The sequence below is a fragment of the Ranitomeya imitator genome, chromosome 7 (assembly GCF_032444005.1).
Source record: "Ranitomeya imitator isolate aRanImi1 chromosome 7, aRanImi1.pri, whole genome shotgun sequence".
Taxonomy (NCBI): Eukaryota; Metazoa; Chordata; class Amphibia; order Anura; family Dendrobatidae; genus Ranitomeya; species Ranitomeya imitator.
In genome coordinates this window covers 71,612,520-71,630,848 of record NC_091288.1, presented here as the reverse complement: position 1 = coordinate 71,630,848, position 18,329 = coordinate 71,612,520, and the positions used below count along the sequence as shown (strand labels likewise).

Below are 18,329 nucleotides of genomic sequence, written 5' to 3'. Positions count from 1 at the left end.
CGCCACCAGCACGTGTCGCTTCTTCAGGGGTAATGTGAACATACGGGATATAATATATAAACTAATTAGGGGAATAGTTAAGAGCTGGACCAACTGGTGCCTGCAGCTGCTGTGTAGACCATGACTACATTGCTCTTTGCAGACAAGAGAAGACAAATCGATTCACACAACCCTAGTCCAGCAGTGACATCAGTAATGGCCCGAGAACTTCCTCCTAGCTGCTGGCACTCCTCCTGAGTAGTAGGGCCGACATGACATTGTGGCAGGTTGATGCATGCACAATAGACCAGCGTGTTGCGAGTCGATCCGTTACTATTACTGGACATAGAACTGAATCGATGCTGGTTTACAAATCCCAAATTACATGCGAGTTCTCCTACCACATGGTCAAGAACCACCAATAAGAAAACATTACCAATGGTCAAGCACACACCTCCTGTACGTATCTGTAAGAAACCTTCTCTCCCTTGTAATGCTTGTTGATAAATAACAAGGCGTATAGGTAACCCATCCGGCCATACAAAAGCTCATCTGGTAGACGGGACTCCAACTTCATCACAGCAGGGTGAAACTGGAGAACTCTGGGAACACAAAATAGTACAAAGCATGAACTCATCCAAACATTGCAAGCAACAATGGATCTATACACAAATAAAAGAGCAGCCCATCATCCTCCTCCCCTATACACAAATAAAAGAGCAGCCCATCATCCTCCACCCCTATACACAAGTACAGGGGCAGCCCATCGTCCTCCACCCCTATACACAAGTACAGGGGCAGCCCATCATCCTCCACCCCTATAGACAAGTACAGGGGCAGCCCATCGTCCTCCACCCCTATACACAAGTACAGGGGCAGCCCATCGTCCTCCACCCCTATACACAAGTACAGGGGCAGCCCATCGTCCTCCACCCCTATACACAAGTACAGGGGCAGCCCATCATCCTCCACCCCTATAGACAAGTACAGGGGCAGCCCATCGTCCTCCACCCCTATACACAAGTACAGGGGCAGCCCATCATCCTCCACCCCTTTAGACAAGTAAAAGGGCAGCCCATTGTCCCCCACCCCTATACACAAGTAAAGGGGCAGTCCATTGTCCCCCACCCCTATACACAAGTAAAGGGGCAGTCCATTGTCCCCCACCCCTATACACAAGTAAAAGGGCAGCCCATTGTCCCCCACCCCTATACACAAGTAAAGGGGCAGTCCATTGTCCCCCACCCCTATACACAAGTAAAGGGGCAGTCCATTGTTCTCCACCCCTATTCATATATCCTATAATGGTGTATGGTAGTGATGAGCGAGTGTACTCGTTGCCCGGGTGATCTCCGAGTATTTGTTAGTGTTCGGAGATTATATTTTCATCGCTGCAGCTGAATGATTTACAGCTATTAGCCAGGCTGAGTACATGTGGGGGTTGCCTGTTTGCTAGGGAATCCCCACATGTAATCAAGCTGGCTAATAGCTGTAAATGATCTAGCTGCGGCGATGAAAACTTAAATCTCCGAACACTAACAAATACTCGGAGATCACCCGAGCGTGCTTGGGAAAACCCGAGCAACGAGTACACTCACTCATCACTAACATATGGATGAAAAAAAGCTGGTGGGGACAGGCTTCCAGATCTCACTACATAAAAACAAAAGATGAACAATTAAACAGACTGATGAAAGACACCATAATTTGTTGGGTTCTTACCATACAGTACTGAAGTTTCCACAAGATTTTACCCTATTAGCCTTCATAGACCTTAAGGCCAGAACATAGACCGCAAGATAGATATAGCAAGCTAATCGGCGCTCATTTACTTTCAAATATGGAGTTATTTTAGAAGAACAATAAATTCTGCACTGCATTCAATGTGCATTTTCGTTGGTAGCACATCTAATATTTCCAAGAAAGAACATAATGCTGACAAATCTTAGGTCTTCATGTGCTCATTTGCCACTAACATTATAGTTATAAGGGTATGTGCACACGTTGCGGATTTTGCTGCGAATCCGCAGCGGATTGGCAGCAGTTTTCCCTGATTTTAAGAGTACCATGTAAACCTATGGCAAACAAAATCAGCAGTGCCCATGGTGCGGAAAATACTGCGCGGAAACGTAGCGTTGTTTATTCTGCAGCATGTCACTTCTTTGTGCGGATTCCGCAGCGGTTTACACCTGCTTCATAATAGTAATCCGCAGGTGTAAAACCACAGGTGGAATCCGGACAAAATCGGCAAAAAAAAAAAAAATTGCGGTAAATCAGCGGTAATTCCGCAGGAAATCCGAAGTGCGGTTTACCTGCGGATTTACCAAAATCAGTCCGGAAAAATCCGCAGAGTAATCCGCAGCATGTGCACATACCCTAAGAATATCAGGGCCCAGTGTAGCAGCAACACCATTCAGTGTGCAAGGTAGAGGACATAGTATTCTTAATAGATGGTGAGAAAACTCAGCCAGGCAGGCAGTTAAGTCACTATGGTGCCCTCTAGCGCCGACCGGGAGAGAGAACTGGATAAACAATATGGTGACTGTGACAAAAAACAAAACAAAACCAAAAACCCACACGAGCCTACAATTAAGCTTGAAGTGCTGGCTGGGGACTATTAGGAAAGCCCTGACCAGTCTGGTGCAGACCCGAGTCAGATTCTACCTGCTCCAGATGATTGACAACTCTCACTATGTACATACATGGGAAGCACCTGTCAATCAAATGCGGCTGGCAACTGCACCACACCAGTCAGCCCCGGCTCTACAATCTGTTTCTCTAAAACATCACAGTTTTAAATTTTAAAAGGGACTTTTACACTGCAGGATAATTGTGAATGAGTGTGAAAATACTCGATTTACGATTAACAAGTTGTTAACTGTAAATGTCTGTGCTGTTCCTGATCTAAGGATCTTAGCTGTTAGTGGAGATGAATCTGTGCTGCACTTTATGCACATGCTCAGTAGTGATCAGTGCTGGGGAGCTGAAAGTCAGAGAAATTGGGGACTCTGAGTCGGAGGTTTAACTTACCGACTCCACAGCCCTGATAGCAAGAAACACTGATAACGTGGCTTGTTCACCAGACATGTGATAATCGTTATATCTGTGATGTTCCAGTGCTTCAACCCCCCACAATTGCCAGAACAGGTGATTCACATCCACTGTTCCCTCTAACGCAAAACTGCTGCCTAATGCATTCTAGTGGAGAGTGACTGGCGGCACGTGTCCTGCTGCTTCGTTTGTGGTGTAAGGGTGTGACATAATATTTAATTTCTATTACCCCAATATGTTCCACACTTTACAATCCAGAGGGGACATGTACGGACAATATGAGACATTATAGAGTAAAGGTACCGTCACACTAAGCGACGCTGCAGCGATACTGACAACGATCCGGATCGCTGCAGCGTCGCTGTTTGGTCGCTGGAGAGCTGTCACACAGACAGCTCTCCAGCGACCAACGATCCCGAGGTCCCCGGTAACCAGGGTAAACATCGGGTTACTAAGAGCAGGGCCGCGCTTAGTAACCCGATGTTTACCCTGGTTACCATCGTTAAAGTAAAAAAAAACAACCACTACATACTTACCTACCGCTGTCTGTCCCCGGCGCTGTGCTGCTCTGCTCTGGCTGTGAGCGCCGGGCAGCCGGAAAGCAGAGCGGTGACGTCACCGCTCTGCTTTCCGGCCGCTGTGCTCACAGCCAGAGCAGAGAAGCCCAGCGCCGGGGACAGACAGCGGTAGGTAAGTATGTAGTGGTTGTTTTTTTCACTTTTACGCTGGTAACCAGGGTAAACATCGGGTTACTAAGCGCGGCCCTGCGTTTAGTAACCCGATGTTTACCCTGGTTACCAGCGAAGACATCGCTGAATCGGCGTCACACGCCGATTCAGCGATGTCAGCGGGAGATCCAGCGACGAAATAAAGTTCTGGACTTTCTTCCCCGACCAGCGACATCACAGCAGGGGCCTGATCGCTGCTGCCTGTCACACTGGACGATATCGCTAGCGAGGACGCTGCAACGTCACGGATCGCTAGCGATATCGTCTAGTGTGACGTTACCTTAACAATTCAACAGAGACAAAAGGAGTGAGGGACCTGCTGCAAGCTTACAATCTATGAGGCGATAGGGGAGACACGAAAGATAAATGGTAAAAAGTGCATGTCCACAGTCCAGGCACCAATAAATAGGGCAATAAAGCGGTCATCAGCCAGTATCTGTGCAGGTACCAATACAGACTGCTATTGACGGCATTGAAGGGAGAACAGGGAATAGTTTGTTAAACTAGTGAGAGCATAGGCCAGCCTAAAGAAATGTGTATTTAGGGCTCCCTTAAAACTGGATGCTGGGAATTAACAGGATTGTTTCGGGTACTGCATTCCAGAAAACTGGTGCAGCACAAAAAAAATAATAATATAATAATCTTTATTTTTATATAGCGCTAATATATTCCGCAGCAGTTTGCACACATTATCACGCTGTCCCCGATAGGGAATCTAGATTGTGAGCCCCATCAGGATGTCACTGGAATGTGGGAGGAAACTGGAGAACCCAGAGGAAACTCACGCAAACACGGAGAGAACATACAAGCTCCTTGCAGACGTGGTCCTTGGTGGGATTTTAACCCAGGACTCCAGCGCTGCAAGGCTGCTGTGCTAACCACTGAGCCACGGTGCTGCCCTAGAAGTCCTGGAAACGGGAGCGGGAAGTTCAGGTCAGAGAGGGTGTAAGGCTACTTTCACACTAGCGTCGGAATCTCCCCGTTGCAATGCGTCGGGCAGAGATTCCGACGCTAGCATTTAACACACTGCACAACGGAGGCAGCGGATGCATTTCTCCGGCGCATCCGCTGCCCCATTGTGAGGTGCGGGGAGGTGGGGGCGGAGCTCCGGCCGCGCATGCGCGTTCGGAAAAAGCGGTCTGTCGGGAGCAAAAAACGTTACATGCAGCGTTTTTTGCTCCCGACGGTCCACCAAAGCACGACGCATCCATCGCATGACGGATGCGACGTGTGGCAATCCGTCGCAATGCGTCATCAATACAGGTCTATGGGGAAAAACGCATCCTGCAAGCACTTTTGCAGGATGCGTTTTTTCTGCAAAACGACGCATTGTGACGGATTGCAGTTAACGCTAGTGTGAAAGTAGCCTTAGTCTTAGGTAATTAGTGGAATGGAAGCGATGTCAAGTAGGTTGCTAGATAGGATAGCCATCCTTATGGATTTTCAAATAAGATTATGAAACAAAAGAAAACAGAAAAAAAATTGGCATGTTGGAAGCCAAAGTAGATTATAGCTTTGAAGAGAATGTATTATCACAAAATGATAGTTTAAGCCAGGTTTTGTAATTCATATAGTTTTTTTTTTTAATTTTTACAATTTTCACACTTGCCACTTTAGATTCTTGTACTCTTTAGGAAGAATTTTCAACAGGCTCATTATCATCAGAGGCAGGATTACAATGACAGGCAACACTTCTATCCACAGCTAACACCACCGGATACAACAATCACAATAAGCGGTATCACAGCTTACCCTGCTCGCCCTCCCTTCTCAGTGACTTTTGTATAAGCTCATCAAATGCTTCAATTTAAGAAGCTTCTGCATAGTTACAGCTCAGAGGTTTAGAAACGTAAAATACATTGGGGCCAATACATGAAACCACAGGAGTCAAAAAAGATGGTGCGTGTTACAGATGCTTTGTGCCAGCGCAAGAAATGTCCTCCAGCCACACAGTGGCATTCAGATGGGTAGTAATTTATACCACTGTAACTTACGGGTAATTTGTTGGGCTGTGCTCGGACGCGCCACTCCAACTAAGCCCTAAACACTTTTTGAAAAGTAGATTGTCTGGATGCAAAAATGTCAATAGATGGTACATTTTTTCGCAGCTAAAAGATCTTTTGACACAAATTGTCAGATGAAGCGTCCCTTTCCTGGGCAGAAAACAACTACAAGCCTTGGACAGCGCTTGTGTTACATGCAGCAATAAATGAGAATGTGCAGACTGTATGGAGAGGAATTATTGTCAGCCACACATCACTAGTTAGATCAATGAATGAGATGCCAGCAATTTGAGTTGGATTCGTGTATAAAAAAATGAAACTAGCAAAAAAAAGTCTAGAGGGTTAACTTGCAGGAAAATACCTTTCAAATACCCACTTCTATTTAAACAGGAAGTTTGGTGGCAGGGAGAAAAAGTTTTGGTATATTCTCCCTGCAGCTGCTCACAAGTCAAGTGGGCGGAACAGAGTTTATATATTAGTTTAGTCATATTGTAGAGAAGTAACTTTTTTCATTGGCAGATATGAAACCCTTACCTTGAAATACATTCATCCGCCTCCTTATGGGACCCCAGCTTATATAAAATTACAGCAGCTACTGCATATGGTCCTACTTCACCGCACAGAAAAGTGACATCTCGTCTTGTCAAGCAGCGCAGTCCTATGGAGGCATATTCCTGAGCCCTTATCAAGAATGACTGATCTCTATACACTTCAGAGAGGTGAAGATATAAAAGGGCTATTCCTGGAGGAAATAAAAGACATGCAAATAATTATACAATAAGGAATGTAATGAAAATCTCCAACGCCCATAGCTGATCTGGAGGCATACAGATATCACCTGTTCCCACTGGCCTGCCACTGGGACACCATAGAAATAATGGGATCATCCCACTACACTGGAAGTTCCAGACAAAACAAAGGATTACCCGTCCACTGAACCCACCCTAAACGTAGACATGTGGGACTTGGATACTTTTTTTTCCAGATTTTCTACATGAAGATGAATGGAGTGACAGGTCCATAACAGCAGATTTTGGGCATTGTCAGTGTCATAAAAAAGCTAAATGAAGAAGCAAAATTCAAATGCAACTTATTACACAAGTCAACTCATCCTGGAGAACCAGGGAAGATCGGGACACAAGTCTTCTCCCAAACCCTTCTCACCCTATTGGGCGAGACAATAAACCACAGCTGCAAATAGGGCAACAGAATATCTTTAGTAAAAGGATAGGACACGATTTCAGAATGTCTGGATCCTTCTCCCACCCAACAACATTCAGCAGCAGGATCAACCAACTTCACTCCAATGCATATAGGGGGCAGCTAGGCAACAAAGTGACAGTGGTAATGGCATCCTTAATTTGTCTATTACAACTACATTTGAGCATTAAACCCGACCTCTCTAAATAACGTATTTCCTTTACACTGTAACCTAATACTCCTAGAAACTATCCACAATATAAACCCAAACTTTCAAAAATAAAAGACTCTACACGAATTCACCTTCGTTACCCTATTCTGCAAGCCTACTGTGCACCAAAAAGTGTCGCCATGGTGTGACCGCCATGGTGTGACCGGTGAAGAACAGTACCTATAGAAGACAAACAGCAAGGGGGCTGAAACACATGTTACGGGACAATGTACTAAAAAATAAATTTGGGGCATAATTACTTTTGATTTATTGGACAATTTTTAACATTTTTGTATTTTTTAAACTAGAAAGGGGAATAAATAGCTATTTATTGTACTAATATTTTTATTTAAAATGTTTTAACTTTGTTTTTCAAGCTCCGTATGAGACTTGAAAATAGTCAAGATTGCGGTCTCCTATGAAGCTTAGCCTGCATCACAAGTGATGAGAGCCATCTCCAATCACTACTTTTACAGGCTGATGACAGCTGTATAACACAGCCAGCATGTGCCATGTGAGGAGTTTGTTTAACTCTCAGCAGGTTAAACTCATGAAAACCCCCAACATAGACGTACAGTCACTTACATTTGCAGCAAACCGTCAAAAACTAAGAAATTTTGAAGCACGACCAATCGATTTCCATCATTTCTTGTACAATGGAGTCATCCAATAAAAATCGTTTTATCACGGATCCACACCAAAGATAATGAATATAGAAGGCCACCAAAGATAATGAATATAGAAGGCAGTTACATGGCCACCACTCCATTTAGGCTTCTCTTCACTGTGGTCGTGCAATGAGCAGAAACGGGGAGCTCGGGGGTCCTACCAGTGAGACCCCCGTGATCATACATTTATTACCCATCATGTGGATAGAGGATGAATGTTCATCGTGGGATATCCCTTTAGTTTTGTAACCTGGGTCAATTGCAACAATCATAAAGATCCTCGTTATAGAAATAAACAATATAATGCTATACAACATGAAATGGTCATCTAGACTTTGCATAGCAGGAAACAAACACTCTTATAATAAAGCTCTAACAAATTCCTTAAAAAAAAAAAAAAAGTATTTTACCAGACCATCCGGTGTATACAGTGAAATCGCCACGATCTGCAGATTTTAGGCCAGCTTCCATAAACAGTAGCAGCTCTTTGATTTTATTATTCAAACGATCAATAAAAACAGGACTCAGCTTTAAAGAGGGAAAAAAAACCAAAAACATTTGTTAGGTCCAGCAATATTTAGAAAGGAGTCCATAAACACATTAGGTTGGAAAGTGGAAACACAAAAGGGAACATGGAAACTGCAATTGAATACAAGAATAGAATAAGTATTATTTTTAGTCTATTTCTTTACTAGAACCAGTACTTTCTTTACTTTTCATGGATAACTGTAGAATAAAATATAGATTTGGTTCTCACATCCAAACATTATACATTGATCTATTGCAGCTAAACAAAATTTACAAAACCGAATACGAGGTTCTTAGTTGAATTTATTAACGGAATGTATAATGCCAGGTATGTTTTATTTATTTATTTTTTTTTAAATCCTCTGGCCTGGCAGTGAAAGCATAGTATGCAGACCCGACCAGTGACCATAGGGACTGTTGCGACTAGTCCAATGCCGCTCCCGGCCATCATCTCTCCACAGCACTAGTTGACAAACAGGTCATTTCCAATGTACAAATATTAAGAGACCTATGAACCTACGGCCTCGGTCCGGACGTTAGTAGTATTATTAACTCCTTCATAACCCGGGGTATTTTCGTTTTTCGCTCTCATCCTTCCCAGAGCCATAACTTTTTTAATTTTTCCGTCAATATGGCCATGTGAGGGCTTATTTTTGGCGGGACAAGTTGTACTTTTGAACTACACCATTGGTTTTACCATGTCGTGTACTAGAAAACGGGTGCAATCCCACACTTGTTTTTTGTTTGGCTTTTATGCTAGGTTCACTAAATGCTAAAACTGACTTGCCATTATGATTCTCCAGGTCATTGCGAGTTCATAGACACCAAACACGTCTAGGGTCTTTTTTTATCTAAGTGGTAAAATTTTTTCCAAACTTTGCTAAAAAAAAAAAGTTTAAAAAATTTGCGCAATTTTCCGATACAGATCGCGTCTCCATTTTTCGTGATCTGGGGTTGGGTGACGGCTTATTTTTTGCATGCCGAGCTGACGTTTTTAATGATAGCATTTTGGTGCAGATACGATCTTTTGATAGCCCGTTATTGCATTTTACTGCAATGTCGCGGCGACCAAAAGAACGTAATTTTGGCGTTTCAATTTATTTATTTTTTTATCGCTACGCCGTTTAGTGATCAGGTTAATCCTTTTTTTATTGATAGATCAAGCGATTCTGAATGCGGCGATACCAAATATGTGTAGGATTTTTTTTATTGTTTTATTCTGAATGGGCCAAAAGGGGGTGATTTGAACTGTTATATTTTTTTATTTTTTCATATTTTTATAAATTTTTTTTTTTTTTTTTTACTTTTACCATGCTTCAATAGTCTCCATGGGAGACTAGAAGCTGGCACAACTTGATTGGCTCTGCTACATAGAGGTAAAAATGTATAATATTATTATTATTATTATTAGCGATGATCAGATCGCCTCTATGTAGTAGAATTACAGCATTGCTATGAGCGTCGACCACAGGGTGGCGCACATAGCAATCCGGCATCAACAACCATAGAGGTCTCAAGGAGACCTCTGGTTGTCATGCCGACGCACTGATGACCCCCGATCACGTGATGTGGGTCACCGATGCACGCATTTCCGGAAGCGCTTGTTACATGACGCTGTCAAAGACTTTGACAGCGGCATTTAACGAGTTAATAGGTGCGGGTGGATCGCGATTCCACCCACGGCTATTGCAGGCACATGTCAGCTGTTCAAAACTTTGATGCGGGGTCACCAACGGAGCCCACATCAAAGCGGGGGTTCGGCCATTGGACATACTATTCCGTCCGATGGCAGAAAGTGGTTAATACATACATACCTGGCTGCAAACAGGCACCCAGTCTCTGATTTCATAATTTAACCAGAATTAATCAAATTATAGGTTCCTTTTAAACATATATGCTTTGATGAATCGGGCCTACTTGTGCTCCAGCTTTTAAGTCAAAACTTTTGCTTAAACTGAGCAAAGTTAATGTTAGAGTTTTCACCCAAATTCTCTCAGATCCGCCAAAATGGGCAGAACTATAATGGGATGGGGACATGGTGCCACAGCTCATCTAATTCATGACAAACTGTGGCATTACTTACACCAGAGATCTTGGTCTAGTCCCTCACTGCAGCAAGATTCATGGTGAGGCGCACGTCATTTATCAGATGCTCCAGATTCATTAAAATGCACACACGTCTTAATGAATTAAAAATATGACAAAAAGAAAAATATGAAAGTTCCAATCCTCTCTTCTGCCCCAATGAAACTAAATCAATTCAAAATATAGAGAGGAAGACAGAGGCATCTCTCATGCGCTGCTGATATCGAAATATTACATTAAAAAATATTGAGACATTTAAAGGGAACCTGTCACCCCCAAAATCGATGGTGAGGTAAGCTCACCGTCATCAGGGGCTTATCTACAGCATTCTGTAATGCTGTAGATAAGCCCCCGACGTTACCTGAAAGAGGAGAAAAAGAGGTTAGATTATACTCACCCAGGGGCGGTCCCGCTGCGGTCCGGTCAAATGGGTGTCTCAGGTCCGCTCCGGCGCCTCCCATCTTCATTCCATGACATCATCTTCTGGTCTTCACGCCGCCTCTCCGGCGCAGGCGTACTTTGTCTGCCCTGTTGAGGGCAGAGCAAAGTACTGCAGTGCGCAGGGCCTCTCTGACCTTTCCGGCGCCTGCGCACTGCAGTACTTTGCTCTGCCCTCAACAGGGTAGACAAAGTACGCCTGCGCCGGAGCCGCGGCGTGAAGACCAGAAGAGGACGTCATGGAATCAAGATGGGAGGCGCTGTTCCAGGCCTGAGACACCCATCGGAGGAGGACCGCCCCTGGGTGAGTATAATCTAACCTCTTTTTCTCCTCTTTCAGGTAACATCGGCGGCTTATCTAGAGCATTACAGAATGCTGTAGATAAGCCCCGGATGACGATGAGCTTACCTCGATTTTGGGGGTGACAGGTTCCCTTTAAAAGTCAACGCGTTTCGAGGTCGCGCAGGACCTCTTCATCAGGACAAAACCTATTTTTTTGCCTGTTCTTTTTGGCTCATAGTGGTCACAGACTGTACCTGGCAGTGACTATAGCTTTCGCATTCTGTGATGTTGACAGAGCAGCGGCTTCTCTTCTGCTCTGTTCACGGGGCATTACTGCCAAAGTTATGCCGAATGACAGCCAGCTCCCTACTGCCCAACTGCAGTGATGTAAGCTGTCAATCAGCATGGCATCGACAGTAATGCCCCATCAACAGGGCAGCCTGGAAGAAGAAGAGCTGCTCTTTGACTTGAGGTCAAATGAAGCAGCAGAATTGCCGGTAGGATCGGTCAGTGACCTCTTTGAGCCAATGCTGGACAGAACAGGCAGAAAGTTGGCAACTACTTTCCGTCAGTTCTTAGCCCCTTGAGATAAAAATAAAATAGTTCCCAAAAACTCCTTTAAACATGCCAAATTCACTAAGCCATATCCCTTTTTCTAGGCACCTCAGTAAAGTGTCTAGAACACAGAGTACGTGTGTCACATGAAATGTGCGCCAGTAATCTGCCTCAATTTGAGACTGAATTTTTGCATCTTACTTCATATATCGGCCAAATATTTCCATCTTTAGATGTTTCCAACTTTAAGAATAGGAGCCTCTTCACTCACCTGTCCAGCCGAATTGAAGGGTGTGGACGGATCTTTACTGTAATCTAGATACAAAAAAGGATTTGGAAAGCCTCTGATATCCATGGTATAACTAAGGAAAAAAAAAGAGAATATTGATTGATATGGTTGTTACTTTACCTTTTCTATTGGTCTAGCCACGTCGCGCTCATATTACAGTTTTAACTATTTTCACAAGACTGAGGTAAAATGCTATGGTTTCGGGGGAAAAAAAAGCATGTTAAAAATTAGATGTGATATTGACAACCATTGGATGTTTTGAAAATTGAATTTGGGACACACTAGCCCTTCCGTTGGGACATGGTAAGATCCACCACCAACCCCGAGTTCCCACTGTCCGTGGCGAGTTGTGTCCTTGTATTGATCGAGGTCACGCACGTCTAGTCAGAACGTGAAGGAACGGATATATCGCATACTTGCAGTCACATAACCACCCGCTCCCAGCGCTGGAGCATCCTGACAGTGCGCAATGTGCACACTGTGAGGATTCATCAGTCGGCAGTCACAGTTTACTTGGCGGCTTTCGCTGTTCTCCCCTTTGATAACATTTGTATGGGCAGACGAGATGAACATTCATGTATTTTGGTGGGAGTCAGGAGAAATAGCTGTCAACTGAGCGAGCAATCGGCCATCAGATGTTGCAGGTCTATGGCTGGCTTTAATGCGTTTTCTGGTTTCAGAAACACCATTCTCTTGCTGCAGTTTGTTTTCATGAAAAACTGCTTTACACTCTGATCCCGGTGTCTAAATGTTTGCATTGCTGATAATGTCTTGTCAACAGCGCTGCAGCCAATTACCGCACCCAGTGATTGGCTGCAGTTCGGTCAATGTGATACAAGAGCTGAAACCAGTAACAGAGTAACGGAGCAATGGCGGAGAGTCAGCACCGGACACGGTGGGAGATTATTAAAACACAACTTTTCTATTTTTTTCTCCTGGGGACGGGTTTTCGTTTTTGTTTTTAACTAAAACATTCTTTTAAGGACATCTTTTTCACACAAGTATATCCCATAACCAGCTGGAAAAGGCGCTATATTAATGCTTTAAAAAAACAAACACAAAAAAAACATATGAACAGCAAAAGATTTTATACTGCAGCGCATATGTTCAGGCTTTAGAACTTCTTTTATAACCCATCAACATTTTCAAAGATGTCAAGTGGATAAAAGAAGTGACTGGGAAAATGGCTTCTGCTCGAAAATGACCGAAAAGATGCTTAAGGGTACGTTCCTACGGTCAGTAATCGGCAGCGCTTTGGAAGCAGCACATGTCTGCTCTGTCCAGAGCACTGCCGGCTATTGAGCGCAGGTGACTCTTCTACTCATTGAACCGTGCGGAATCACCGCGCCCAATACATTGTACAGGTGATATTTATCTTGTGGAGGCATGAGCCTCCACAACATAAAAGGACATACTGCGGTCTGGAAAGACGCATCACACGCATAGTGGACATGGAATTTCTTGAAATCCCATCCATTATGCTGTAACATCTGGCCGCTGTGGATGCACACAGCATCCAACACGCACTGTTTACTGGCCGTGGGAACATACCCTTAAAGAAAAAAAAAAAAAACTATCAAAATAAAAGAAAAAAAAACAAACAAAACACCGTTTCCTGAAGAGTCTTGCTCCTGATAAACTCGGCAGGGACGGGCGATGTGGGCACAACAATTATGACTTATGCACTGGAGATTTGAACCCCCTTTACTAGTGAATATACATCCACATAGGGCCACCTTTCCTCAGAGAGCAAACACCTGGGTCCATCACCAAGCATTTCCTACAAATGGCCATATTGATAATGGTGCAGGGCTGGCAGATACATTTTTTGCCCCTTTGTGCACAAAATTACTATACTGTAACATGTCAGAGGATAAGTGGATGAGACACGCACATAAGGGACAGACTGTGTGTGGGGGGGGTGGCCGTCACATGCACTGGTCTCGTATCATTTACAGATGGAAACCATACTATTTTTAAGGTCAGATGGCTCCTGCACCCATCGGTTAGGCGTTAGGATGAATAAAGGTGTTGTAGACAAAAAGAATCGTATCTGCAATTTGTTAGAAACCCTGAGTCTGTGTGAGTTTGGCCTAAGGCCATGCTCCTCACATTTGAGCCCTTGACTGGAGCGATGCGTTTGTTCTTCACGCAGTTTACTGTTGTACATCACCCGGAGAATCAAACTGTTAGCAACAAAAAGTATATATCCTGCATTCTACTAGGCCCATCCATACATCCCGCGACTAAAGATATAAGAGCTCACATCAGCCCAGCATGTTGGGCGAATGGACGCAAACAGGGCGCAAAACCAAAATGTGAATACAACACAAGTAAACGGCCATTCACGTCAGCCATGTTCACACAGCAGCACTTCCCGTCCATCTTTTCGCTCTTATAAAAGCAGGCGGTATGTGGAGCCAAAGAATTCAGTGGAACTATTCACAAATCTGCGAGTCGCCAAGACAGAAACCATTAGTCAGCCGGGTCCATCAGGTTCTGTCCGTTAGTTTCATTGATGGAGCAGAACATAGTTGTAACCTGACCCTGTGGGGTTCAATCACCCGGGATGGAAAATCTGCAGCAAATTACAGGCCGGACACTGAGGATAAAAGGTACCGAAACCTGATCTGGAGAATAAACAGCCTGTGGGTCAGACGTGCAGTATGGGAACGGAGGCTGTGGACATCGAAGCACGCCTGACCACCAGCGCCTCGCCTGATCCCCGGCTGCGCGACTGACCGCCAGCAACTCACCTGATCACCGGCTGTGCGACTGACCACCAGCACCTTACCTGGTCCCCGGCTACACGACTGACCGCCAGCACCTCACCTGATCCACATACGCGACTGACCGCCAGCACCTCACCTGATCCCCAGATACACGACTGACCGCCAGCACCTCACCTGATCACCGGCTACGTGACTGACCGCCAGCAACTAGCCTGACTGCCAGCACCTCACCTGACCCCCAGCTACACAACTCACCACCGGCACCTCACCTGATCACCAGCTGTGTGACTGACCGCCGGCACCTCACCTCACCTGATCACCAGCTGCGCGACTGACTGCCAGCACCTTGCCTGATCCCCAGCTGTGCGACTGACCACCAACACCTCGCCTGATCTCTGGCTGCGCGACTGACCGACAGGACCTCGCCTGATCAGTAGCTGCGCAACTGACCACCAACACCTCGCCTGATCTCCGGCTGCGCGACTGACAGTCAGGACCTCGCCTGTTCCCCAGCTGCGCAACTGACCACCAACACCTCGCCTGATCTCCGGCTGCGCGACTGACCGACAGGACCTCGCCTGATCAGCAGCTGTGCGACTGACTGTTGGCACCTCGCCTGATCCCCAGCCAGCACCTCGCCTGATCCCCGGCTTCGCGACTTACCGTCAGCACCTCGCCTGATCCTGGCTGCGCGACTCACCGTCAGCACCTCGCCTGATCCCCAGCTGCGCGACTGACCGGCAGCACCTCGCCTGATCCCGGCTGCGCGACTGACCGTCAGCACCTCGCCTGACCCCTGACTGACCGTCAGCACCTCGCCTGACCCCCGACTGACCGTCAGCACCTCGCCTGACCCCCGACTGACCGTCAGCACCTCGCCTGACCCCCGACTGACCGTCAGCACCTCGCCTGACCCCCGACTGACCGTCAGCACCTCGCCTGACCCCCGACTGACCGTCAGCACCTCGCCTGACCCCCGACTGACCGTCAGCACCTCGCCTGATCCCCGACTGACCGTCAGCACCTCGCCTGACCCCCGACTGACCGTCAGCACCTCGCCTGACCCCCGACTGACCGTCAGCACCTCGACTGACCGTCAGCACCTCGCCTGACCCCCGACTGACCGTCAGCACCTCGCCTGACCCCCGACTGACCGTCAGCACCTCGCCTGACCCCCGACTGACCGTCAGCACCTCGCCTGACCCCCGACTGACCGTCAGCACCTCGCCTGACCCCCGACTGACCGTCAGCACCTCGCCTGATCCCCGGCTTCGCGACTGACCGTCAGCACCTCGCCTGATCCCCCGCTGCGCGACTGACTGCCAGTACAGCGAGCCTGACCGTCACCAACACACTTGACCACCAGAAGCACAGAGGAAACCCAGTCACACTGCATTGGCTGCAGAATTTCCAATTGGTCCCGAGTGAATACACATAGATTATATATATCTCCCCCTGTAAACCCCCACTTGCCGTGCCTACGGCACTGTATGAGCACACGGACGCACAGGCCTGCTCTTCGGCATGGATAAACCCCAGGTCGGTGCACAGAGCCGCCCGGGCCCGGTCCGGAGCGCACCGCGTACCTCACAGCGGAGACGAGCAGCGAGAGGACAACAGGAAGCACAACGTGCGCAGCGTTATCCGGAGCGAGCGAGCGAGCCCCGCCCCTATGACGTAACGGCGGTGTCTCCGCCCACCACCACCCGCGGCCTTACAGTGGAGGCTCTGGGCTCAGCTCAGTGCAAGCTACAGCGGCGTGCAGCGGACGGCGGAGTGCTCCGGTTATTACAGTCCGCAGCACAGCGTCTGCTCTTCCGTTCCGGGCCTCTCAGCCATAGCACGGAGTCCATTGACTTAGGCTGCCGTCACACATTCAGTATTTGGTCAGTATATTACATCAGTATTTGTAGCCAAAACCAGGAGTCGGTGATAAATGCAGAAGTGGTGCATATGTTTCTATTATACTTTTCCTCTATTTGTTCCACTCCTGGTTTTGGCTTACAAATACTGATGTAAAATACTGACCAAATACTGCTAGTGTGACGGCAGCCTTAGGCTTTGTAGCTTCCAAATGAAGCGCAGCAGAAATTCGATGAACCCCATTACTGTTATTAGGGCTGTGGCCCCATTTGTGGAAGTGTAAACTTGGCCTCTGGCGAGCATATGACCAATAGTCTGAGTTTCCTCCGTATTGTCACCCAAGAACATCAGTAGATCGGAAAATGAGGCCATTTGTTAGGCTACTAAATGTGGATGCCGCAGTGATGCTCTTTATGGGACCCGATTTTTTTCGTTGCTCGGGCAGGACACGAATGGGCGAGTCTCCTCCGATATTTGGAAGACGATAGTGCACGCGGACATTTACGTCACGCGGACCGTTGGTTTGTCTGAAAAACGTCTCTGAACAGCTGCATAGAATGACATTGGTCGTTTGCTGTCCTGCCTTCCTTGTAGAGGGACCATAGGTGCAGGGGTCGCGACCTCACCCGGGCCCTGGAGCCTAAGAGGCCCAAAAAGTCCCTTTGGCCTATATGTAAAGTCAAATACTATTAAAGACTTGCAATAATTGGGGGCTCCGTTGGAGCTTTGGCATTGGGGCTCATGAGCCTCAAGTCACACCACTGCACATGTCCTCGTCTGACCGAGGCCTTTTAGGACAGAAATACACAATCAGAATGCCAGTGTGGATTAAGCCATAGGCCTTACTCATGTCAGTATTTCTCGGTGATAATAGGTGATAAGACTTGTTAGGCCACATTCACACGTTCACTATTTTACATCGGTATTTATAAGCCAAACTCAGGAGTGGAACAAATACTAATGTAGAGTACTGACCATATACTGAAGGTATGAACATGGTCATAATCACAGATTCCTCCAGACCGTGTCAGTTGTTCATGATTGATCTCTCCCGTTGCTGTCATGTATTTCCAAGTAATGCAGAATAATGCGGTATTCTGGATAAATGCCGCTATAGTGATTGCAGACTCGAACACCAAGCGTGGGCAAAGCCTTTACAAATCAATAATTATGTCAGCTAAGTATACAGCTGTGAGCTGATATTAATAGTGTGGGAAGCTCCATGTGTATTACCCCCTTCCCAGGCTATAAACATGTGCCCCCAAAAAGGTCTATCTTCCTCTCATCAGACCAGATAATCTTATTTCTTATAGTCTGGGAATCCTTCATGTGTTTTTTAGCAAACTCTATGTGGGCTTTCATATGTTTTTCACTGAAGAGAGGCTTCCGTCGGGCCACTCTGCCATAAAGGCCCGACTGGTGGAGGGCTGCAGTGATAGTTGACTTTGTGGAACTTTCTCCCATCTCCCTACTGCATCTCTGGAGCTCAGCCACAGTGATCTTGGGGTTCTTCTTTACCTCTCTCGCCAAGGCTCTTCTCCCACAATTGTTCAGTTTGGCTGGACGGCCAGGTCTAGGAAGACTTCTGGTGGTCTCAAATTTCTTCCATTTAAGGATTATGGAGGCCACTGTGCTGTTAAGAACCTTGAGTAATGCAGAAATTCTGTTGCAACCTTGGCCAGATTTGTGCCTTTCCACAATTCTGTCTCTGAGCTC

The 18,329-nt window shown here is 46.4% G+C and overlaps 1 protein-coding gene across 3 annotated transcripts in view; it reads right to left on the bottom strand.

Annotated features, from left to right (window-relative positions):
- Nucleotides 1-16,503, bottom strand: part of LANCL1 (LanC like glutathione S-transferase 1) — a 33,195-nt gene extending 16,692 nt beyond the window's left edge. The window contains exons 1-5 of one of the 3 annotated variants that reach the window (XM_069733424.1): nt 16,337-16,503; nt 12,001-12,091; nt 8,251-8,368; nt 6,296-6,503; nt 434-581 (exon numbers count right to left, since the gene is read on the bottom strand). In XM_069733424.1, the coding sequence (XP_069589525.1) occupies nt 434-581; nt 6,296-6,503; nt 8,251-8,368; nt 12,001-12,084 (558 nt within the window). In that variant the 5' untranslated portion in view covers nt 12,085-12,091; nt 16,337-16,503. Of the gene's footprint in view, nt 1-433; nt 582-6,295; nt 6,504-8,250; nt 8,369-12,000; nt 12,092-16,223 lie in introns of all 3 variants that reach the window. The other 2 variants (XM_069733425.1, XM_069733426.1) reach the window with 2 other exon arrangements.
- Between the last annotated feature and the right edge of the window lie 1,826 nt (nt 16,504-18,329).